Below are 25,187 nucleotides of genomic sequence, written 5' to 3'. Positions count from 1 at the left end.
TGCTTAGGTCTTTTCTGTTTGCTGTTTTGAATCTGCTCAAATGAGGTGTTCAACCAAAGCAAATCAAACCAAATTGACTTTTTTTTTTTTTTTTTTTTTTTAGAGATTCTCCTTTGGTAAAACAAAATTGAGCAATCAAGAAGGAAGCAAAGGTAAGAAAAACTCACTCTGATAAGCTAATAGCACATTTAAAAACTGCCTACAGTATCTATGCAACATTATTTTCCATATTTCAATAAAATCCTCTGCTTTGACCAGGCTTCTTTCCTCATTGCCGGAATTTCTAGGCTCATTCTCAACGCCACTGCTGTTTAAAGACATCAAGAGATACAAACTATGTTCCAGCTTTTAGCTGAATATTAATATAAAAAAAATCATGGTGTATTCAGGAACCAATCTACCTTCCTACCTTGTTTGGTCACTGCACACAGAGCTGTGCTTGCAGCTGAAGATAAGTGCCAGTTCCTGCCTAGAGTAACATCTGGAGGGGACCTAAACCAAAAGAACCCCCAAGCCCCCATATTTCTCCCAGTGCCGACTTCTCTCAAAATGGAGCCAGTCCCATGCTTTTTACATAGCTGTGGGGCCTCCCCTTTCTATGACTCAACGAGCCTTGCTAGAGCACTGTCACACATTTGCTGAAGCTTACCTGCACACAGGTGAGGGAGACAGCTCAGTGGTTTCTGACACTATTTTCTAACTACAACATATTAAGAACAGCAACACTTGCTGTTCTCACCTCCAAGAACATCTTGGCTCCCCTTCTCTCCTCTTATCTGGATCCTACCCAGCTCTCATGGGGGGAAGTGCTGGTCCCACATCTCCCCTGGGCTCCCCTCTGAGGCTCTTTTCTGTCAGTTTCAGTAGTACATGTATCTGCACCACACGGTTTGATCTTTAGTCCTATGTGCCAAGTATGTGGAAGAATCTAGACCTCATGAGAACAACAGGAGAAAGGGACTTATGTTGTAAGAGGATCTGTAAAAATCATGTCCCTGCTCTTCCCACTCCTAAAACCACAAAGAAAGTGTTACTTGTGCTTTTTATACATTGTGAAAAAACACAGTTACTACAGTACATTTAATTTCCATTTTTTCTCTTTTTAGACATTTTTAAGGATTTTCTGCTCCCACAGGCTAGAAAAATGCTGTAAATTTGTTCTGCTTGGTACAGATAGTATCCACGCTGAGAGGTGTTTTCTCTTTAATTTGGTTCTCTATTTCCATGAATAAGTTTATTGCTCTGAGCTCTAGCCTTACCTTGCCCAGAGCTCATTGTGATCCACAGATTGAGAAGTTCTATGCTTGAGAAGAACAAAGCTGTAAACAACTCTTATATTAAGAGAGTCAGAATTTTTAACTACGTCTCTCAACTTCCTCTCCCCAAATTACAGGATTATATAGGATTTGTGCTGCATAGGGAAACCTCATGCATTGTTCATTATGTCATCCTATATTATAAGCCTCTTAATTCTAAGCAGACACAAGAAAAGGGTTGAGGGTCCTAATTCTCTTTGCTCTCCACTTCCATTCCACCCCACCATTTAACTTCCCTTATTTGCTTTTTGCTCCATCAAGGTTTCGTGGCAGAACTCTCTAGCTCTTATTCTACCATCTGGTCTACCTTTCCTGTTCCAAATCCCTCACTTTTAAAATTACCCTTAAGTCTGATTCACTTGTGCTATTATTCACTCAATATGTGAAGTTCGTATTGTTGAGGAAGATGTTTCTTGGAGTAAATTTACACCAACAAAATTTTCCAAAGGGTAACTTCTGGTTGAGGAGGGATTTCCACATAAAGTTCTGCTGTTTCTTAATTCTTTATGATATTTATGGCTTAGATAAGCTCTTGGAGGGCAGGAATGGCCCTATTTGGTAGAACAAAAACCTAGACAAAGTGTTTACTTAGGTAGGCACAATATCTTCTAGGCACCGATTAATCTGAGGATGGACAATGCTGGAGGCTTGGGCTCTAGTTGTTGGATAGATTGGCTATCTAAATATGATGAACAGAAAGCAGAAAGGAAATAATCAAGTAGGAATCTGCCCCACCTGGGCCTTACAGAGCTGGCTCTGCTGTCTCCGACACCCTCATGGGCCACTCCCATGGATGCCCAAGGGGCAGGCAGTGAGGATGGCTGTTGCCAGCAGTCCCCAGCAATCTCCCTGGCCTCAACCTCCAGCCAGCCAGCATAGGAGTGGGTGGCAGGGAGGTCCCAGGGAGGAACTAACTCCAGGGAAGCACCTCTTGCCAGTGGGGGGATTTTTCAGTTTGCCTGTGGATTCCTCAAATGCACAAGGAATACAACCATGTGCCCAGAAGGCAGGTGAGTGGGTGCAGGCAACTTATACTTTACCTTTGCAGCTCCTTCCATCCTCCTGCAGAATGTAGCCTTTCGGGCAAGAACACTGGAAACTCCCTTCTGTATTTTTGCAGATAAAATTGCAGGGTTTGGGAGCCTGGTTACACTCATTCAGATCTATGATCAAAAAGAGACAGTGTGACCATCCACCCTAAAATGATGGTCAGTACCCACAGGGTCTAACAGAGAATTTTAGCTTTGAGAAAAGAAAAGGTAAACTCTGTGTTGTCTTTGATCATTGTCTTATGTTTTCCTATGAAATTACATAGGCTTTTTAGTGTTTCAGTTTGAGGATTTATATTTTTTCCCATAATATGTAATTTCCACTCAGAATAATTATCTGAACATCAAAAATACAGCACTTACCTATGCAGGAAGTTCCAGTTATATCTGTAGTGTAGCCATTTTTACATATGCAATGATATGATCCTCTGTCATTGATGCATTCCCCATTTCGACAAACATCATGAATAACCTTGCATTCATCAATATCTGTTAATTTAACAGTCAGAAGTTAAAATAAGAAAGACATTATAAAACGGACAACATTAATATGTAGAGGTGATGTCACTGTAAATATTAATAAACTGTTACTGTATTATAGACCTAAGAAATTAAGCCAAAGAGATGACAGCATGAATTTCATATGTAATGGTAACTATAACAAAAGGCAAATGAATAACTGCATTGGATGAGAGTATAATAACTAATCAGGCTAGTAACTAATCAATTCTTTAAAAAGAATTGGGGGGCGCCTGGGTGGCTTGGTTGGTTAAGCTTCTGACTTTGGCTCAGGTCATGATCTTGCAGCTCATGGGTTCGAGCCCCGCATCAGGCTCTATGCTGTTAGCTGGAGCCTGGAGCCTGCTTCAGATTCTGTGTCTCCCTCTGTGTCTGCCCCTCCCCACTCCTGCACATGTGCGTGATCTCTCTCTTTCTCTCTCAAAAATAAACAAACATTAAAAATATTTTTTAAAAAGAATTGGTTTTCTAAATTTACAGTTTTCCCCTCTGGGTCTATAGAACAACCATCTCATCCAGACATATTTAGCTCCTTGCTCTATCTCATGCCATCAAGCAAGCTTGATCCATAAATGGATCATAGCAGTAGATTCTTTTGACAAAAAAAAAAAAAAAAAAAAAAAAAAATCCATTTTTTTTCTAATATTGCCTGTCCAGAATAAGGAGGAAGGTTCTTTTCTTTTTGTTGTATTTACAGTTAATCCCCCAAAATATCACATTGCATAATATTGGGGAAATGGGACCAAACATCCCTTGGTAAGGGAAGCACTAAGGCTCTGGGGTGGGTCGCTGGGCTGGGTTTTGCAGCCTGATAAGGAACAGAGATCTTAATCCCAGCTCCACCACAGGGAGAAAGACTTGGTCGACATGTACTGTGGAGCGTGAAACCCGCTGTCCTTCCACATCGTGACCCACCTGTCTCCTTAGTGATTGGTGGGGTGCCAAGACTAAATGAGTTCTTAGCCTTTAATTGCCAAACAACCATTTTATTTCAACAGATGTTATTTTTCCAAATTCTTTCAAGTTTACTCTGAAATGCAATGTGCCTACCCTGACTGGTTTCAAGAAGTGAATCTTCTCCACTGTCTGATTTTCACATCCTCAGAAGAATCATAAATTGCTTTTGGTTACCCTGCCTAATCTATCTGGCTGTGTGCCTCCACACATCCAGTTCTATTATTCCACCTTTGGCCACATCTTTCAACCATCAACACAAATCCTGCTTACTCTCCTTCTTCTCCTCTCACTTCCAATGCCTTCCCAAGGAGCTCTAAGAGTCTCTCTCCATTCTATTTCATGAGACTGAAAACAATTGCAGTTACTGGTGACAAGCCCAGGCCTGGAAGTTGTCTTTGGGGCGACCTCAGAGACGTGGACAGCCTCCCCATGTTTCCCAACTGAAAGCAGCTTGCGCTATTCCAGAGGCAACTGTGTTTTAATTGCCAGTATATCAGCATCGTTTATACTTCTTTCATGCAGTCTATTTTGGCCAATTTTACGAGTGCAAATACATATGGGTGGACTAGTCTAGGAATTTAGTGATCGTTTATTCCAAGGTTTATCTAAAAAATTACATTCCGAGTAACCAGTAACTGACAACAAACCTCTGTTTAAAAGTTGAGGACTCCTTGTATTGCAGGGGCAGGGACCCAAGCACATACAACTTAATCAGATGGATCAAGGACACTTTAGCAGCCTGGCCTTGACTGTCTAAAAGATTACAATAGATAATTGTACAAAGATACAATAAAGGGTTTTTGTTGATGTATAAACCATGCAACTCAGCCTAAGCCCATACTGTAGATTCCATATTCTCAACTGTTTTTCAGAAAACAAACAAACAGATTCCCTGCAAGTATTTTTGGACCATAAGTGAAGTACCTGCTCCATTGGTCATAAATCCTCGGCCATGGGGGCAGAGTTTTTTGAAGGCCACAGTACCCTGGAAAGGGCAGATCTCACAGTGGGGGCCCCAGCCTCTCCCGCCATCACAGCAGCACTCAGACTTGGTGACAGGGTTCCTGTTGCTCGAGCCGATCTGACACATGTTCTGGAGCACTTCCGTGAAGCAGTACCCTTCCCGGTTGTCTGGAAGGGACGTTACATTGCACAGAGGGTTTTTATGGAGCTTTATGAGCATAACAATGTATTAAGAATTTGATCAAACATAAAACTCAAAAAGGATATAACACTTTACCCTGGGTGAGAAGAAGCAATAAAGGAAAGCTGGAAACAGCAGTAAGAGAGAAAGGACATCTGAGGGAAACAAGACAAGAAATTCAGTAAGTGGGCAGGAAGGCATTAGCGTGCACAAGGTTGTATCTCTATCTGCTCTCAGAAATACGGAGGGATAGTCATGCTGCAGAGACAGGGGCAGAAAAACACATGGAATCGGACCCTGAGCACCAAGGGCTTAAAAAGGCAGCGGAGAAAGACATTCCAAACAAGTGATTCATTGATACAATTAGTGAAGGAAGAATTTAGCTTCAGGGTGGTGCTAAGCCCCATGGACAATCACAGTCATTAAGTCATTTCCAAAATATGAACCTGCCTCAAATGTTAACAATTTCTATTATTTCAAATAAGCGATGTGGGTGACAAGCATCCCAGCATGGAGTTCGGGGTTACGAAATCATCCTGTTTGTGCTCACCAAGACACTCGTCCTGAGTAGGGCTGGCCGTGAACCCGTCATTGCACTCGCAAGTGTAGCTCCCCCGGGTGTTGAGGCAGCGCCCATTCTCACAGATCCCCGGCTTGGTCTGGCACTCGTTCTCATCTGTGTGGTGTGATCGAAAGATCAGAAACAAAAGCAGTCACCTGACTACATTGTACAGGGATGGATTCATTCATTCTTTCTTTCTTTCTTTTTCTTTCTTTCTTTCTTCTTTCTTTTGAAATTTGTGAATAGATATCCTTCTCACACGGCTCTCAATTCAAAAGGTACAAAAGAGTATTGAGCAAAAGTGCCCCTTCCTCCCTTATTCCTCAGCCACCAAACACCCCTCCTGGGAGGTGACCAGTGCTACAGCTGGTTTCTCACGTAACCTTCTAGAAATGGAGTTTGCACATGTGAGCAAATACACAATGTGTGTGTCTACTTCCATCCTTTAAAAACCATACTTGATGGTATTTTGATGTGCTTAAAGGTAGGTAACAGCATTTTATGTACATACACATATTTCACTTAATAAAATTTAAAACTTTCCATATCTGTCCCTAAAAAGGATGATTTCAAGTGAAGGGAAAAACATAAATACTTAAGATCAACATGCTGAAGAAATATAATACTTCCTCAGAATAATGTCTGTAATGGGTCAGTTTTGACCTCAGACTTGTCTACACATAATCTTCCAATTCAATATAGGTTATGTTTATTATAATACTTCAACAATATTGAGGAATAATAAATCATAAACCAGGCTCCCAGGTTAAAAAAAAAAAGGCATTAAAACAAGCCGGAGATTCTTAGAATTATCTGATGATTTTTTAGAAAAATCGTAAAGTTATTTGCTTAAGTGCATCTCATGGAGAATAGTTCTGAGCCCCCAAGGCAGGCATCTCATTATGAGAGGCAGAAAGTTCAAAGGTGACATTTAGGGTAGTGTTGAAACAGGCTAAAAATCCCAATGCCCATGTCACCCCCCGACCAATTAAATCAGAATGTCTGGGGTGGGAGCTGAGTTCTCTGATTCCAATGTGCAACTGAGGTGAACCACTGAACCTGGAAGATCTAGTGCATGATCATAGTCCAAATACTTTTTCTGTGCTTTTAAAGTCTGCTCTTCAGGGGCGCCTGGGTGGCTCAGTCGGTTGAGCATCCGACTTCAGCTCAGGTCATTATCTCGCAGTCTGTGGGTTCGAGCCCCGCATCAGGCTCTGTGCTTGACAGCTCAGAGCCTGGAGCCTGCTTCTGATTCTGTGTCTCCCTCTCTCTCCACCCCTCCCTGACTCATGCTCTCTCTCTGTCTCAGAAATAAACACTAAAAAAAATCTTTAAAGTCTGCTCAATTATTGTTTAATTCTGTACCTTACAGGGTAAGGGGACAATGAGGTTCTTGAGCTTCTTGACTGACAACATAAAATTTATTGTTCTGGTGTCACTGATTATTAAAATTAAAAAGGACACATGGGAATTTTCTCATAGTTTTCTCCTATATTGATGGTCTAAAGCAGAGGTCGGAAACTTTTTCTCTAAGTTATGATAATACTTAGCATTACTATATCATACATAGTAATCTTGTAGGTTTTGCAGGCCATATGGTCTCTGTTGCATTCACTCTATTCTGCTTTGCCTTTGTGGCATGAAAGCAGCCATGGATAATATACAAATGTATGGTTATAGCTATGTTGCAATATGACTTTATTTACAAAAATAGGAGGTAGGCTGGCAGGCTGGATTTGACCCTCTAGCTATAGTTTGCCAATCCCTGATCTGAAGCTGTGGTTTTCAATGCAGGATCCATATTACAATCACCTAGGAAACTTTCAGAAATACCAGTGCCTGGACCTCACTCTAGACAAGAACAGATTCTCTGGTGGAAGATCCCACTGGTTTAGTGATATTCCTGGTTCAGAGGGACCTGGCATCTGTAATTCAACATCAGGGTGCTAATAGCAAAGTTGGATCAATAGAAAGACATTCTAATGTCGTAAAGACAAATGACCCTAAAACAACAAAAAAAAGTATAAAAAGTAAAGGAGGGGCACCTGGGTGGCTTAGTAATTTGAGCGTCTGACATCTCAGGTCACGATTCCAGAGGTCTGACGGCTCAGGTCATGATCCCAGGGTCATGGGATTGAGTCCAGCGTCAGGCTCTGAGCTGAGTGTGGAGCCTGCTTAAGATCTCTCTTTCTCCCTTGGCCTCTCCCCTGCTCTTGCACTCTCTCTCTCTCAAAAATTAAAATAAATAAAATAAAAAGCAAAGAATTAGAGGAAACACCTGGTGCCAAATCATGGCAGCAAAATGAGCTGAGAAAGTTGGCAAAGGCCAGCTCAGAGAATGGCAGTGCTCATGGAATCCCTTGATAATCGAGAGCCAAGGGGATCTCCAAGGAAAATCATGACACAAGGTAAGAGAGGCAAGATGGGTCTGGCCACGAAGAACACATTGCCCACAGGGACTCAGACCCCAAGTCCCTTCTGTCCTTTGTCATTTCTGACTCCTGCAAAGCTCCTTTGGCAGTGACTCCCTTACCTATGCAGCCCTCTCCGTCAGGCCTCCTCTGGTACCCAGGCCCGCAGATGCAGATGTATGTGCCAATGAGGTTCTTGCACTCCATTTGCTTCTCAGCACAGTCATGTTTTCCCTCCTCACATTCATCCTCATCTGGAAAGAACGTACAACCGCAAATTATAAAATAAGCTTCATTAACTTCTTGCCTTTTAAGCATGAGATGGTCTCAAGCAATCAGGTTTCATTTACGCTACTTCAGTGTTAACCTACTTCCTTTTGTACTGTGGGTGCTGGCCCCCTAAGATTGGAAAGGAGTCTTCTAACCACCTTTGAACTTGAAGAAATTATTCCCTAATGGATAATTTCTTCAAAGGCAGGAAGTATGGCTAATTCTTTTTGATGAATTCAACTCAAAAAGGTCTTCTCTAAATCTTTCAAGATAGAATGACAGCTATAACAACGTCATTATAATTACAATATGTTTTAAGAAGCCAAAGCTTCCATTGTATGATAACTATACTGAAAGCATAATATATGATATTTTTATATAATATTAATTAGTGTGATGTAATATTAGAAGAGTCATTGTATAATTAAAGCTTTGGTTTTTACACTTTGAGGAAAAGACAAACATTCACAAAAATCATATTCTCTACTGGTTCTTCCCTCCTTCATTTCCTTTTTCCTGGTGTGGAGGGGTCTTCCTCATTCCTTATTGTCCTCTTGCATTTCCCTCTCTTTATCTTCCTCCTTTATGTGGTCTGAGCTGAGAAATTTGGACTTATCCTGAATGTGATGTAGAGCTTTTTGTTAGGAAATCTCTTCATCTTCAAGAAAAAATCCTATTTAACCCATCTGAAGGGAACAAGGATCTTCTCACTTAAGACTTTGAAGGAGCAAATCAGTGTTCTTCAGGGAGCCCCATGATTTACCCAACTTCATATTGCAGAGCCTACTCCAGTGCCCCAGTAATTACATGGGTTCAGTAAGCATTATTCATGGAAATCTTTAGCTAAAGTAGATTCCATATGCTATCCCCATTCTTGGAATATGCCATCCCTTAGTGATGGGGACTTTTAAAAATTATTTAATTAATATTATTATACTCCTTCGTGTTCTCAGTTCTCACTTATCACACCATAATACAATTATTTATATCTCTGTCTCAACCTCTTCATGCTGAGCTTCTTGATTGTGAGTAAATGTCTTTTTTTCTTTATATCTTTGCATCCTACAGAGTGTCTGCCATGTCATAGGCATGCAATGCATAGTGAGCTCAAAAAGATCTGCAGGGTGGCCCTTGATTCAGTTTGATGATGCTTGAAGCTACAGTTTGGGAGGAAAGGAGGTGATGACGACCCCCATATTGTCCATGGACTACAGGAGGGTTTCCTGATTCAAAGTCTTCCTCTACCAATAGAAGCTTTGGAGAGACATTTTCCTTATAGATAAGAGTTAGACCCCCTCAGCTTAGATGACCTTTAATGTGGATGTCTTACCTTTGCACATCCTTCTGTCTTCTCTAAGAACATATCCAGCAGGACATTTGCATTCATATGATCCATAAGTGTTTACACACCGGAAAGCACAGAGGAGAGGATTCTGGGCACACTCATTTATATCTGCAGCAGAAGGTAGCATGAAAATAATGGGTCAATGGCATCAACCAAAAAAATAAAATCTATTTTTATCAAAAGTTGAAATGTTGCATTGTCATCAACGTGGATGCACCAAGCAATCTTTTGTTTTCAGAGAATCATAAAATGAGTTGGTTATTTTATAATTGGTATAGGCAGGGTGATCATGTATCCTGGTGCTCCTAGCACAGTCCCAGTTCAGGCTTATTGTCCTGGTATAATTACCAGTGTTATTTAGATTAAGAAATTATATATAGAGGGAGCTTTTCTGAAATGCTGGTTTTGAAGCCTTAAGTTGACCATTTGCCATTCCCTAAAGTCACATAAGATGGGGATCAGCTTTACTCCATTCAGTCAAAACAGCTGTCAAGTCAACTGCAGTCAGAACAAAAGCAGACCCATCCAATATCATTAACCACCTCCCCTTCCCCATATAAAAGAGGCTCCTGTGAAATAACAGTGATTCTTGTGCCCAAGCAAATGGTGTTCTGAATAATTTTACACTTATGGAGATGCTAAGTTTACACTGATGGCTGTGACAGCCTTAAATAGGCTTTACTCTTAATAGATAAAAGTGGTTTTTACAGATTTCATTGTTTGGAACCATCAGAATGTGTTTTGCAAAAACAGGTCAAAACAGACCATCTTGATTATCATGTTTCTTTCTAAGTCTAATGATACTGAGAACATCAGTGAGACCCCAGATCATATTTAGTCATAGCCTTTAAAGATTGACCAACTACTATGACAGTGGTATTGACAGGTCATATCTCTGATGAAGAGCTCACTTTGATACCATTTTTACTGTCTACCTTCACCTTCATTCACTTCTGTGACCAGTGGTTCTTGACTTGAGAGTGTATCAGAAATTACCTGGAAGGCTGCGAGGCTTCACTCTTCAAGTTTCTGATTCAAGAGGTCTGGGAGGAGGCCTGAGAAACTGTATTTCTGACAAGTTCCCAGGTGATGCTGATGTGGCTGATCCAGGGATCACCCTTTGAGATCCACTGTGCTAGACACTCCCTCTCTTTCCCTTCTCTCCATGCATCTATCCTACTAGACACTGGAAGATGCTTACAGGGTATCGGCAACCTCTTTTGCTGTGATTGCCCCCAGATGGCCACAGGATGTTGGTGGCTATGTCAGTGTGCAGATATGAGTAGAAAGGAAAAAAGAAAAAAGAAAGGGAGCATGGGAGATAAAGGAAAAAAAGGAAGGGGAAAATGGAAAATAGAAGGTAGCAAACAAGACAGGAGTTATATCCAAATACTAGCAGTGGGGAGACACCAACAGGAGCTCTGCATGATAGGCAGCATAACTGGTGCCACGAACCACCTCCACCTTTTTCAGGAGAAGTGACGGTTTGGCCCATCAGGCCAGATGTTCTTTATTCTGCACACCCTGGGTGGGATTTAATATCAAGGACCGTAATCAGCCAGCTATTGTCTCCATGATCAGAAGATGTAACCAACTATTCTGCAAAGAGGCTTACCTTCGCAAGTCATCATTGGACCAGGCTCAAATCCCTCCTCACAGGTGCATTCAAAACCACCAATCACATTCTTGCAGGTGCCATTTCCACAGGGGTTGCCCACAGAACATTCATCAGTATCTGCAAGTGACCAAGAGTGTATTCAAAATACGACAAATGAAGAAAAAAATGGGCTTGGACTCAAATGATACGTTTCACCCTATCAGAGTACTTTGATCTGTAGCATCTTGTTTTATTCTCATTCTGTCTTTGCAAGAAAGGAGTGCACATGTCTTATCTCCTCAGATTTATAGCTGTGAAATTTCACCTGCTAAGTAACAGTGGCACTAACAGTGACAGTATCTGGGCTTCCAGCCCTCATAGTGCTTTTCTCTGTGAGCTTCTCCAGCTTCCTGTATTATGAAGAGGTAAACCTACTGGGAATAGATGCTCAAAGGGTTAAAACAAGGCTTCTCTCACAAGTCAAAAGTTTTCACTTATATAAACCTAGAAATATATCTCCAGTTTGGCCTCACATTACATCATTCTCTAAGAAGCCTTAAACATGATGGAGTTTTGCCAGATATAAAATAGAAGACTCCGCTTACACAAAGCAAGAGACCAGAGGTTAAGCAAAATTAATACACTGGATAAAATCAAGATTCACACAGATTTTTTGTTGATTCTGTTGAAACCAGATGGTTTACGTTAGGCAGAAGAAAAGCTACAAAGAAATATGTTTAGGGTATGATCTCTGTAAACAACTGTGGAGAGAGAACAAGTCTTCCCAAGGAGCTCTAAAAAATATATATGCTTCCCAACCCATCCACCTACAATACTGGCTGTTCTTCTGACACATCTCTTGAGGAGAATGTCTTCCTCTGGAAAGGGAACTTTTTGAGAAATAACATTGTTATTTTAGCTATCTAGGACACGGAATAGTAATGGACTGCCATCAGGGTTACATTTCATGTTGGGTTCTGAGTCAAAAAGCAAAGGCAAGAAGGTGTGGTACAGAGACCTGGGTGAGCAGGCTCATCTGTCACGCACAGAGAAGCACTAACTGAAGATTCCAAAGAGAAAACATTGACAACTTTGCTTTTGTTCTGCTATGAAATTGCATTTCACTGTCCAGAATATTACATCTCTTTCAAGTGAATAAAAATCACATATCATAGATTTTTAGAGCTGCAGGGTAAATGGAAATAAGTTAATCTATCTGCATAACATTACATTCTAAGGCCTAGGAAGACTAAGGAACTTGTTTACGCTTCCGAGGCCACAGCTTTGGGGGAAGTCCTCATGCCCTGATTCTTGTATGGAAAGAACGCTTTCTAATGTACACAAACATTCAGCATTTATGCTATTATTAATTCAGATTAAATTGAACTTCTTTGGATTTTTTAGAGACCTAGACATCATACTTGGATTCAATTTTGAGTTGGTATGGATTAAGAGCTCAAAGGTCAGACATAGGAGCCATTCTCTGAAATTTTAATAACAGAGTAAAAACAAGAGGAGTTTACGCTGTGTACATAGCCTTTCACGTTACTAAATGTAATAAAATCTGGATAAATTTTGTATTTTACATATTGAGAGAATACAATTATGATCATCAACAATCTTTTTTAAATTAAAAGAATATGTTATAATGTTTTCCTTTCCAACTATCTCTTCAGATGTGTCCAGTGTCTTCCCCATTAGACTATAAGGAGGGACCATGTTGGCTTGGGTCACTGCTGTAGCCATAGAGCCTAGCACAGTGCTGGACACATGGGGTACTCAGCTAGTATTGCTAGATGAATGCCGCATGAATGAATGGACAAAACCTATTTCTGTCCCAATCTTGGTACTTATTCTTCCTAGCAGGAATGCTAACTGGCGTAATTTCTAATCTGTAAAATCCTTATGGAAGAAACCGATTTATTACTCACCTACACATTCATTCCCTTCCAGGATGTAACCAAAGGGACACTCGCAGCGATAGGAGCCATCCGTATTGATGCACTGCCCATGTTTACAGACATCTGGTTCTTTGCACTCATCCATATCTTAAGTAAAGGATTAAAAAAAAGTGAATAACAAGGTACCTTTTTCTTTTTTTTCTTTTAATGTTTGTTTATTTTATTTTTGAGGGACAGCGCAAGATCAGGGAAGGGGCAGAGAGAGAGGGAGACAGAGAATCCCAAGCAGGCTCCGTGCTATCAGCACAGAGCCCGATGTAAGGCTAACTCACAAACCATGAGATCATGACCTGAGCTGAAATCAAGAGTTGGAGGCCTAACTGACTGAGCCACCCAGGCACCCCCAAGGTACCTTTTTCGGAACACAAAGGTAAATTATAATCATTTCACTGTCTAACCAATGAAATATCTAATATTGCAATATCATGTTACCATATAATACAATAATACAATTCGTATATAAATCAAAAGACAAAAATTAGAGCTTTATTTCCCAAGATAAATGTGGAGAAAAAAGAACAGCTGGAGAAAGGGCAGGGAAGAGGCTGGTTAAGAATATTAAAAAATGCTGAGAATCCAGTGCAGGCCACTTACCAACTGCTGAATCATCAGGCCCCACGATGATGCCGCTTCCATAGGGACAGATCTGGCGGAAGGCCTCTGTGGTAGAGATGAACGCTTGTTAGTAGACAGGCTAATTGCAACTAGCTACAGGCTGTTCCCGAAGCAGTGAGTGATGGCCAGATTGCCACAGGCTGCATGTATCAGGAAACAACCGAACGAGAAAAGCCCAGATATCAGAGCAAGTGAACAAGGCTCCCAGTGCCTACCGCTTGCCCTGATTCATAGCACATTTCAGAAGGAAACAACTACCCAGCTCTTGAGTTAAAATCATCTTAATGAATATTGTGGGTAGACTTACAGTTAAATTAAATTGTCTTATTCTCCTGAAGGGCTACACCCAGTATTTCTCATTTCACAGCCAGGCTGCTGTATGAATAGCCAAAAGAGAAGTGCAGATGGTAGACATACCATCAGGTTCAGTGGGGCACAGCTCACAGGGATCACCCCAACCTTCTCCCTTCAAGGCACAGCAGCATTCCTGTTTGGAGTGATTTCTGGATTTGGGTGATGAACATTTTCCTCCTTCAAACTTCGCATAACAGTAGCTCATTCGCAAATCTGCAGCATAAATCCAGGAGACCCTTTAGATGCTTTCCTACTACATCGTTACTGTATAATAGTGAATGAGAAACAATCCATCTTGTTAAATTGTTCTTTTCATTACAATAGTAATACTCCATAACGTAAGTGACTATAACAGTAATTGAGCTCAGATCTTTAAAGTCATAGATAACCTTCGTAGTGAGATCTGATGAGTACATCCATGTGACTTTCACTTTATTATTTCTCATTTTAGCCAATTTTCCAAAATAACTTGATGTGAACAACAAACTCCAACACTATCACATTTCAAAGCTGACATCATCAGTGACTTCCGGGTGGGGACATTAAGAAGTGGAATAATTCACAAGACCCCTCCATTGACAGATGTGCTTACATGTGTTTTGGGTAATATTTAGTGAGCATACTAAATTAAGGTAGGCCTCCCAGTTCTGGTACTTACTATGCTCTCACACCAGGTTGTTTATTCTGGGTCCCCTCAGCCAAAATACAACCAAATAAACCCAAATAAAACCCCTGATTCCAAGCACAGAACAAATAAAGATGTGGCAATTTTGTGGACTGGCAAAAATACGACAATAATGGTCGTTCACTGAAGCAGCTATTGATGTAGTTGCTATTTACAAAACGCCATTTGGGGCTTTCTGCAGATTTTATACACACACACACACACACACACACACACACACGATACAGAAGGTTGTTTAGCTCAACAGAGAGGGAAGGTAAAGAGGAGGGCAGGGAGATGGGTAGATAGGAGGGAGAATAATTTTTCTTTCAAAGAATACATTTCTTTAATATCGGTTATTTTTTGGTGACTCCAACATGGAAGATGGGATCTAGTTGCTACAAACTTCTCCAGCATTGCTTGACATAATTTTGGAAACTGACTTTTCCATTTCTTATAGAGCAAATTGGGTGGCTCTAAAAAGTAAGCTCATCCAGAAGCCTGGAGTGTGTCCCCTCAAATTTGGCATCCAAAGCCTTATAGACTCCCCTCTAGTTACATGGAGGCTAAAATCTGCATGTTTTAAGGAAATGCTTTCATATCCATTTTGAGGAATTGCCCCTTCTTTATGTATGATCAGGTATGCTCTCTCCTGTCACTGTTTTTCAACCCCAGGCAGCATATTAATAACAGCCACCTATGCATTTCTGTTAAGACAATTTCTCAGCTTTTATTTCGTGACAAAGGAGACAGTGTAAGAATAATTGAGTTGCCAAAGATCGTATCAGAAAAATTTTCATGAATTAAAGTAAAAATATCAACCAATCAAACATATATACCAGGCTTTGGTAAGTCTAATTCAGTTGGCCTCCCCAATGAACTTCTTCAACTTCTTCAACCAACTCTTCCAGATACATTTTCTCGCTAATTTTTACTCCACCTCCAGATTGGTTACAGCTAGACCTAAGAGGTATCTTTCAGTGAATCTTCTGAAGATCAAGAGCACTAAAAGCCAGTCTTTGCCCTGTGACATGCCTGCCCTCCAAATATTCGCTTTGCTGAGAAGTTTCAAGATTTAACGAATATAGTTTCTCTAATGACACCTTTTGATTCGCTTTATTCTTTAAGTTCATTGTCACATACAATGTTTCGTGTTTATTATTTATACCTACAACTGTCTTAAGGTATCATTTAGTGACTACTCACAAAAATGTCTCAATGAATATATTAAAACTTAATTGTCTCTGTTGTCTTCCACCTTAAAATGTTTCTGTTAAACCTAGATATTCCTTTTCATTTATCATTAACCCTGCTCCATAAATCAGCCCTGTCTCGCCAGCATCACTTTACCAACCCACCTCCAGAAAAAGAAAAACCTCGCCATTACGCAGGCTCAAACACACGAAGTGTAAACTGTAAAGTGAACTTTGTTAAGTGGGAGTGGTCCCTTTATATCTGTGGCCTTCAGGTGCCAAGATCTGTTGACCTGAGTCTTATCACAATTGTTCCTTCAAAAACATTATCTGTTGCTCTGTGGAATTTTCTCATTTCATGGGCAATAGAAGCCTGACTCCTAATTTGTCATCTTGTAAGTAAAACCCAGCTCTTAACTCCCTGGCTTCAGCAAAATTTGTGTCCTGTGGGAGATTTACATCTGCTTTTGGTGATTCTCTAGATTTGGTTTATTAATCAAAGGTGCCTTGCATTGAGAAAGAGAGCTATGCTTGCCCACACACTTTAACTAGGACTCACTAGGATGCCTGTTTACCAGTCCATCTGCAAAGAGCCCTTAATGACCTTTGAAATTTCATCAGAACTACAAAAGTCACTTTCCCTGCTTGCATTCCTCAAGTCTGGCTCTGCCTCTTGGAGCTGAGCATGTGGCAAGGCTGCTCACAGCTGGGCTGATTCTTCCTGCAGCGTTAGCCTCCTCTGTGACAGGCCAGTGCAAATTGAATTAATAGCCTATGAGTTTCCTCTGGCCTGCCACATCGGCAGATTCACACCTGGTTTCTCACTGCTTTCTTTCCAAACTTGGGCCAAGCCAAAGGCACACAAAAACAAGGGAGTAGGACTTAGAATTTATCTGGCTGGTCTGTACCATAACAGAATATCTGCTTGAATCAACTATCACCCCACCCACAAGCCTGAAATCCATGTGGGCTTCTGACAGCCACCTATGAGATCAAATCAATCAGAGAAGTCTCAACTCCCCCTTCACACTTCTAAATATTGGCTAACAAAAGGGCTAGTTGAAAGGTGAAAAGTTCATCAAGACTCTATGAAAGACTCAGAAACTAACAAAGTTTTGTTACGTATTTAGTACGATTGGTTGGCCGGGTATTATTATGGTTGTTTAAAATGAGGAAATTGAGCGTCCCAAAGATCCAATGACTTGTTTAGGCTACAGAGGGCGAAGCTGAGACCAAACCCCAATTTTTGGAATCTGAAATGATATCCCTTGCCTCTTGTTTAGTAATATGGAAGCAAAACATAACAAAATAACCAAGAAGAAAAACCTGAACAATAAAAGAACAAACAACAAAACCCTGAGGTGGAGGGGAGAAATAAGTGTGCACGGGGCTTTTTGTTCTAAATTCATTAAACTAGTATGTATAAATGGATAGACACACACCATTGCATTGTTTACTACGAGCTAAACAGTTTTCTGAGATATAATAGCCTGTGTTATGCTTAAATTCAGGCTTCCTTTTTTTAAGTTCACAAATATTACTCCTGAAAACAGATGATGTCCCAGCAAGAATCCTGGTCAGTTCAAGTTTGTTTTCTTAGAAAACTTGTGATATGAGGGATGGGCACTATATCCTGAAAGCACGTGGATTAATCTGCATTTTTTGGACTGAAAGTCTAGAGTCTGGGCCACATTTATGCAAAGTCACCTCTTCAGAGGCAGAGACCATGGAGCTGAACTTCCCCCAGGCTTTGCAGTATTCAGTGGCTCATGGCTGATCCCCCACTGAGTGACCTATCAGCATCCGTGTTCTTAGAGGGAGAGACAGGTTCAAGTGCCAGGGCAGTTGTTGTACAAGCAACCCTAACTTGATGGATGAGTTTTCAACTTTAAAAGTAAAAATGAACTTTCTGACATATGGTAATCATTAGACCTCTGAGTGAATGAAAGCTCTCCATCTTCTCTTTCACAAAGAATCAAAGCTTTGCCATGTTTAAGAAAGTGAAACCACAACAAATAAACACAGAGTAATGAAAGTCTAAAGCCTTCAAAGGCAGTTACCTTGGCACCTTCTTCCAGTGGAGGACAAGGAGAATCCATCTGGACACAGACATTTGAAGCTGCCTTCAGTGTTACTGCATGTGCCCAAGGCACAAATTTCTGGCTCTTCAACACACTCATCAATATCTAAAAGAATTAACATGTGTCAAAGCCAAAACACAATGGAGACATCATCAGATACCAAATGCAAAGTGTGGAAGTACAAAGTACAACTCTTCCAATAAGGATTTTTCCTGTATCATCATGCTGAGTGGACCTCTAGGCTGTGATATCTTTTTAAAAATTAATCTTGAGGGGCGCCTGGGTGGCTCAGTCTGTTAAGCGTCCGACTTTAGCTCAGGTCACGGTCTCGCGGTCCGCGAGTTCGAGCCCCGCGTCCGGCTCTGGGCTGATGGCTCAGAGCCTGGAGCCTGCTTCCCATTCTGTGTCTCCCTCTCTCTCTGCCCCTCCCCCGTTCATGCTGTGTGTCTCTCTGTCTCAAAAATAAATAAACGTTAAAAAAAATTAAAAAATTAATCTTGAAAGTTCTTATTGTAAAAATGGAATCTGCAAGTGCCTTCTAAAGGATACATTAAGAAATATCCCTTACCCAGACTGAGTTTCCTGGCCAATTAGAAAAGGTAATTTCCTACCACCCTAAGCTAGAAAAGAAGCAAGAAACTCCAGAGTCACCACAACACAATTTTGTGTTGACAATGAGTCAGTGAGAGATCTAGACCTTTGAACGAAACACTTATTCCCTCCATCCATTCACAGTGCTTTTCCCAATACTCCATGCTATTAGGAAAACTATGAATTTAACAAGAATACTAACACTCATGACAATAATTATGTAAAGTATAAGCTAAAGATACCACAGAAGATGAGGTCCCTAACTTTCATTTGCAGATTAATTTTTCTCAAAACACAAATGTCTTTCTTGTATAGGCTGTAGTTTTTCTTTTGTCATATAGATAACAGGAAGTTGATGCACTTATAATTGTGATATACTTCCTTTAGCGTAGCGTATTAACATACCTTAGCACTAGGAAGGGTTGATTAAAGGTGGTCTACAGTGATGTTTGAATAGCTTGGGTAACTATATGCTCTGGTTTTCCTAGGAAAGTCCTAGTTATGCCTGTTGTCCTAGCCTTGTTATTAACAGACCCCTCCTTAAAACTGTCTTGGTTTGGTCAGTGAATTACATGATCATCCCATGTTTGGGAAAAGTGTGGTCACTCTTTCCAACAGACTTACCCATCTTTTCCCCTGACTTTCAGCTGGAATTTGTAGTAAAATAGAGGTAAGTCTTGATTCTGAGCCATGCTATTTTTATTGATACCTTTTTTTCCCAACAAAACATGTATCTTTTATATCATGGGGCTCTTTATTTTTGCATTTGTGCAAAGAGTTCTACACCTACATCAGAATGTATTCCTATTATACAAGTTCCTTCCCATGAGGTCCCACTAAGGGGAAGTTGGGAAATTAATTCCATCATCTTGACTTAATATTGTAAATACTACACAATAGGTATTCTCAAAATGTGCAGCTCAAAGTCATGATCTTCCTGTTCAGTGAAAAACCAGTCTCTTCATCACTCTATGTTATTACATTGTCTTTATAATTAATTACATCACATTGCTTGTGGTATATCAACGATTCTGAGCTGCTGCTGACTGAATGACTCCATTCTCATGTTCCCACTACTCTCACATCCAACCATTTCTTAAAAGAAAAGCCAACTTTTGTAAAAATGCTCGAGTATTTCTTTTGGTTGTTGTTTTTGTCATTGCCAATAGGATTCTTTCTCTTATAGTAGAAATTAACCTGTAGGTGATGACTTCATAAGGATAGGGGGACAAAGATGGTGGAATGGGTACATTACTAAGTATTTGGGAAGTCATTTTTCTTTCTATACATTTCCATTCTGTTCATCTTAGGGGAGTTTTGCATTAATCATGGAGTAGTTGATCTTTATTTAGTGAAAGTAAAATAACACATAATAATTTGCATTTAGGAATAATTTGTTTCCATTTAGAATATTATCACTTGACTATGATGTAAACTGGGTATATGATAAAATTTCTCCATGATATTAAAAGTGGAGAAATGGAGAAAATTCTTACTCATTATGGATGAGATACAGACCTGTTTAAACTTGGGAGCATGAACTAGGTGACTTCTTAAAAATCCTTTTAGCCCAGTTATTTATGAAGTTCTAGCAATTAATGCCCTTCATTTAATTCAATGACATATGAATTGAAGAATGCAGTACTATAAAATTTGCTGAGAATTTATTTGTAGTAACACATTTCCACTGCTGTATAGGTCAAACAACGTAGATAAATTATATAGCCATAATCATTCAACCTTGAATGTGGTCACTTAAAGATTTTAGCTGAAATCATGAAGCTATTTTTAGTTGCAACCTACTGATACTTAAAAACATGAAAACCAGGGTTTTTTACAAGATGCCTAAAAGCACCCTGGAAAAGAGTCAGGGTCATATGAGCACTCATAGGCACAGAGCAAAACAGTGTCATCAGATATCAGCATGAGAATTAGATGTTCCTGCCTCATCAGCTGAGTGTGAGAACATAAGCCACACCCTTTGCTCTTGGATTTTTTTCTGATAAAGTGCAAAATGAAGACACCAGCACACCATCACAAAAATGGACTTTGAGAATGCCAGTGCAGTAACCAATACTGCTCGCTTCCAAACATGGATAGCCCTCTCCCTCCTACCTTCACACTTGTCATTCTGTAGACTGTACCCAGGTGGACAAATGCACCTGTAGGACCCATCCAAGTTTTGACAGGTGCCTGGTGCACATTTTCCAGGTTCTAGAAGACATTCGTTGATATCTGCAAAGAAAAGGGAGAAAGAAAGAAGAGGTTCCCACTGGCATGTTTTCCATCAAGCAATTAAAATTCCAAGAAACTGGAATCAAATCAAAGAAATACATAAAACTAATATGGAGAAAAATTAATGACTCAATAAAAAGAAGCTTTGTCAGCTTTCAGAAGTGAACAGAACAACTATATTTTATGTGACTTATCACAAATTAAATATTTCCAGAAAAATGTAGCTTGTGAAAAGTTAATGGGTATGAAGATTTTTGAGAGCACCCAAAAGATTATAGAAGAGATTTCTACAAAGCTGTTTTAAAGAAAATAAATATAAGAAAGCAAATTACAATTGTTTATGGAACAATTTAGCTTTCTGTGAAATTTAACAATTTAACTATTCTCTGTAATTACAATAACTTAATTTTAAAACATAATAGGGAAGTGTGTTATAGATATCACACACACACACACACACACACACACACACACACAGTCAACAGGTAGGATTGCTGTAATTCCACTCTGATTTTTTTTTTCTCTCCAGCCTTCTGAAGGAAGGATATTGACAGAGACTGCAGGATTCTTTGGTCTTGGAGAACATACTTTGGAATCTCTTTCTGAAATTCTGAGGCAGCACTCACCCACACAGGTCCTTCCATCTGGAGCCACCTCATAGCCTTCATTGCACTGACACTGGAAGGACCCCACTGTATTGATGCACTGGCCATTTCTGCAAAGGTTCCCATTTCCAGTTGCACATTCATCAACATCTGCCAAAAAAATACCCTTTGATATATTCCAAAGAAAATGTCATAATTCCAGCAATGATCAAAACCTTTAAAGGGAAAAATACTTATTTGAAATTTCAGAGGCTTTTGCTGGCTCAGCCAAACATGAAAAATTCCAATAAATATCTAGTTTGTAACAATACACCTGGCTTTACTCACCTATTAAAACCTAACAAGACTACGCTGTTCTATTAATTACAGATTGATAATTTATATTAGAACTTTATATGAGTTTCACCTTGATCTTCCTTTAGGTTTCATTTTTAAAAGCTAAAACTGAATTACTAACACACAATACAGCTGATGGTATTATTAATTATTCTCATAATTAGAAGTATATAAAATTAGCCTCTAGCAACAATGCAAAATTTGGATCATTATTCTCACTTATAAATAACATAGCATGTTTTATAAGGAGGATTTTATAGATTTAATAATTGACTTTTTAAAAGTTTTATTTATTTTTGTAATTTCCACATCCCACATGAGGCTTGAACTCACAACCCCACCATCAAGATTCCCAGGCTCTTCTGACTGAGCCAGCCAAGCGTGCCCCCCAATAACTGACTTATTTTAAGAGAGTCTATAGCGCAACATTGAGACAAATGGGTCCACGTTATTCCTGAATTATGTAATTTCTACACAAAGTATCACTTTTATGTGTTTTAAGATGTAATCAATTCATTAAAAAATGTATTTAATTCACAGCACAGTGTATATAAAAATTATAGCTGCTGATGAGCACTTACATAAAAGTCATGGCAGTCATTACTCTAGTTGACATTTAATTAGCACCTTATTTTGACAAATCCTTTAACCAATTGTTGCCACATAAGAGGGCATATATTTCAGAAAACAAAATCGCACCCTGGAGAGGCTGCTAATTACGAAGAGCATATATTAAATGCACTTCCTATGTGAGGCACTGATTTGCATACGCACCTATACAGTCGTTGTTGTGGGAGAGGATGAAACCATGGTTGCAGCGGCAGTTGAAGGAACCGATCGTGTTGCGGCAAGTTCCATTCCCACAGGCGTCTCGCTCACACTCATTTATGTCTAGTAGGAACAAAGGCCGTAGAGAAACGTGGTCGTTAACAGAAGAGGTGAGTGGTTGCCTGGGATTAAAGGGCATGGTGAGGTTCACAAAGCATCAGGTGTAGGCTAAGAACTTCTTGATGTTGGTATTGGATCCAGCAGTGCTCGCTCCCCATGAGCAACCAGCAAGAGCCGAGGACCTAAACCTTGGGAATAAACCGTCTCCTGGGCTGGCATGTGAAAGGAGGCAAGCTAAGGACATGAGAACTGGACAAAAACTATTTTACTCTATTTACTTCTAGAATTCTCCACCCTTGCCACTTTTCTCAAATATTTTCACTTGGAAATGGAAAATTCTGAGCGCATCTGGGTCTTGATTTGCTGCCACCTTTGGCAAACTTCAGCCTTTAAGATTCTCACTCTAGTTTACCAAAAAGCAGTGAGTCACCTGACATTACCCTGAAATCAGCAACAAAATAAATGAGCTTTCTAACTCACCTGATATTTTAGACACCTTTTCCTTCTTCCCAGTCCACTCCTAAAGACCTATGATCACTCCCACTACTGGTGCCTAAACTCACTCTTCTAAAGTATCCCAATGTGATACCTCTTCTGATACATTCTTGTGTTATTATTTGTCTTTTTATTGGTCTGTGACTTTTCTCTTTGACTATTCTGTAAAGCTATTTCGGCATCTTTTATGTCTGAGCATTGTGCCACAACAGCTAACGTCTTTCTTATAGAGCAGGTGTACATTATATTAAGGAGGAAATAAAGAATTAAAACAAAAGAGAGTTGATATTGCTGGTATTGCAGGAGTGAGGCAGAAGGAGGGGGGCGAGGGCAAAGGGGAGGAGGCTCTGGGACTGGAAGACAACCCCTCAGGTTAGCCAAAGGCAGTGTTTAAAGTTACAATTTCCTTTCCTTTCAAATTTTGGACATGAAGATAAGTTATCGGTGATCCTAAACCAGAAAGCTATTGCTGAACCCAAAGTGATCCAATATGTGTGTGTCTGTGGTTGAAGACTGCATCCACGTGAGTCACCCTGCCAGCAATCAAGGGCTGCTGCTTTGATTCATTTTTAGCCAAACTAGCGACATTTTTATGTAGGGCAGGTTCTTCGGTAGAGGGTTCCAGATAAATCAGATGCAGGTGTCACTGCTATGCAGGGATTAACTTTCCAGGGACGAGCAGGGCTGATTACACTCCTTTAATATAAAACTTGTCATGTGCTCTGAAGAAGACAAGACTTTGTAAGAATGTTCCCTAATGGATGAACCCAATTATAGTGAAAGGTAAGCTCTTTAAACATTACTCTATTGATTCTTCTTTTTTTCAGTTGCGAAACTGATTCATGTTCATGAATCATCCTTAATGGATATTGCTTTAAAGTATAAAAAGGAAGGAAAAGAGAGAAAGTGATTGATTAATACTTGGAATTTATTCTAAATCAGCATCCTGACTCAGCACTGAAAGCAAGGGGGAAGAGATTTTTTTAAAATCTTGAGCTCTTTTCCCCTAGAAAAATGTGGGGTCTTTTTTTTGCCTTTATAGGATCTACAAATTTGCCTCTGAGGATATGGTACAAACCATGGACCCTTCTCAAAAAATACTCATATTCAAACACTCAAAAGCTGCACTCTATTCCAATAAGGCAAACCCATAGACTTAATAAAATAATAGGCTATTAACATTAATAGAAAGTATTTTTGTCTTAGTATCTTTCTGTTTTTCCTGTAGTCAAAAGTTTTTCTGACCTGGCAGCCAAATGAATATCAAGGAAAAGGTTTATTGTGTTCAGATTGCCAAAGATTAAATACCAAAGGATGTTAATGCTACACACCTACTTGTGTTTTCATTTTATAAATGGCAAAATTAATACTGAAGGTTTAGTATCAATTTTTATATATATTCAGATGCAAATGAATTTTTCGATAGGATAGAAGTTAAAAATAAAATGATAATCACGTACTCACCCAAACACATGGTTTGATCAGCATTTGTTTTAAAACCGGTGTGGCAGAGGCAATAAAAACTTCCAACTGTGTCAATACACTGTCCATGGCTGCATATGTTGGGGATTTCTTGGCATTCATTGCGATCTGTAGATAAAAAGCATCGTAAATATCTTAGGTAGAGTTAGGGGACAAAACTGCATTAAGTAACTTACTTCTAGATATCACGCTTAGGATTAATCCTAGCTCTAAACCAAGCCAGTAAAACAGATACTGGCATTATATATATATCTATATATCTATATATATAGATATAGATATATATAGATATTTTTTTTTTTTTACCTCAAAATCAGTTAAAACTAATGCTCTTTTACTGGGCACATTCAGAGTATGTTAACAATGAAAAAAAATGTTCTGAAAGATGAGAAAAATTAGAAGTAGAATAGGGAAGAAGAAACCAAGCCGGGAGATAATCTGATAATTTGCCCACGCAGTATCACAGACCGTGGAATGAATTAAGTATTTTGTCTAGTCAAGATTTGGTGTCTCAAGT

At 39.6% G+C, this 25,187-nt stretch overlaps 1 protein-coding gene across 1 annotated transcript in view; it reads right to left on the bottom strand.

Annotated features, from left to right (window-relative positions):
- The window catches only part of FBN1 (fibrillin 1), a 232,038-nt gene that overhangs the window by 11,869 nt on the left and 194,982 nt on the right, over positions 1-25,187 (bottom strand). Inside the window, exons 45-59 of the mRNA XM_053889084.1 lie at positions 24,653-24,778; positions 22,580-22,696; positions 21,491-21,619; positions 20,745-20,864; positions 18,018-18,143; positions 14,164-14,313; positions 13,726-13,791; positions 13,102-13,218; positions 11,189-11,308; positions 9,559-9,681; positions 8,081-8,212; positions 5,536-5,661; positions 4,766-4,972; positions 2,729-2,854; positions 2,357-2,479 (exon numbers count right to left, since the gene is read on the bottom strand). Of these exons, the coding sequence (XP_053745059.1) occupies positions 2,357-2,479; positions 2,729-2,854; positions 4,766-4,972; positions 5,536-5,661; positions 8,081-8,212; positions 9,559-9,681; positions 11,189-11,308; positions 13,102-13,218; positions 13,726-13,791; positions 14,164-14,313; positions 18,018-18,143; positions 20,745-20,864; positions 21,491-21,619; positions 22,580-22,696; positions 24,653-24,778 (1,908 nt within the window). The remainder of the gene's footprint in view (positions 1-2,356; positions 2,480-2,728; positions 2,855-4,765; positions 4,973-5,535; positions 5,662-8,080; positions 8,213-9,558; positions 9,682-11,188; positions 11,309-13,101; positions 13,219-13,725; positions 13,792-14,163; positions 14,314-18,017; positions 18,144-20,744; positions 20,865-21,490; positions 21,620-22,579; positions 22,697-24,652; positions 24,779-25,187) is intronic.

Source organism: Panthera pardus, unplaced genomic scaffold (assembly GCF_024362965.1).
Source record: "Panthera pardus isolate Hobbes unplaced genomic scaffold, ASM2436296v1 HiC_scaffold_24, whole genome shotgun sequence".
Taxonomy (NCBI): Eukaryota; Metazoa; Chordata; class Mammalia; order Carnivora; family Felidae; genus Panthera; species Panthera pardus.
This window is presented reverse-complemented; position numbering and strand designations above follow the sequence as displayed.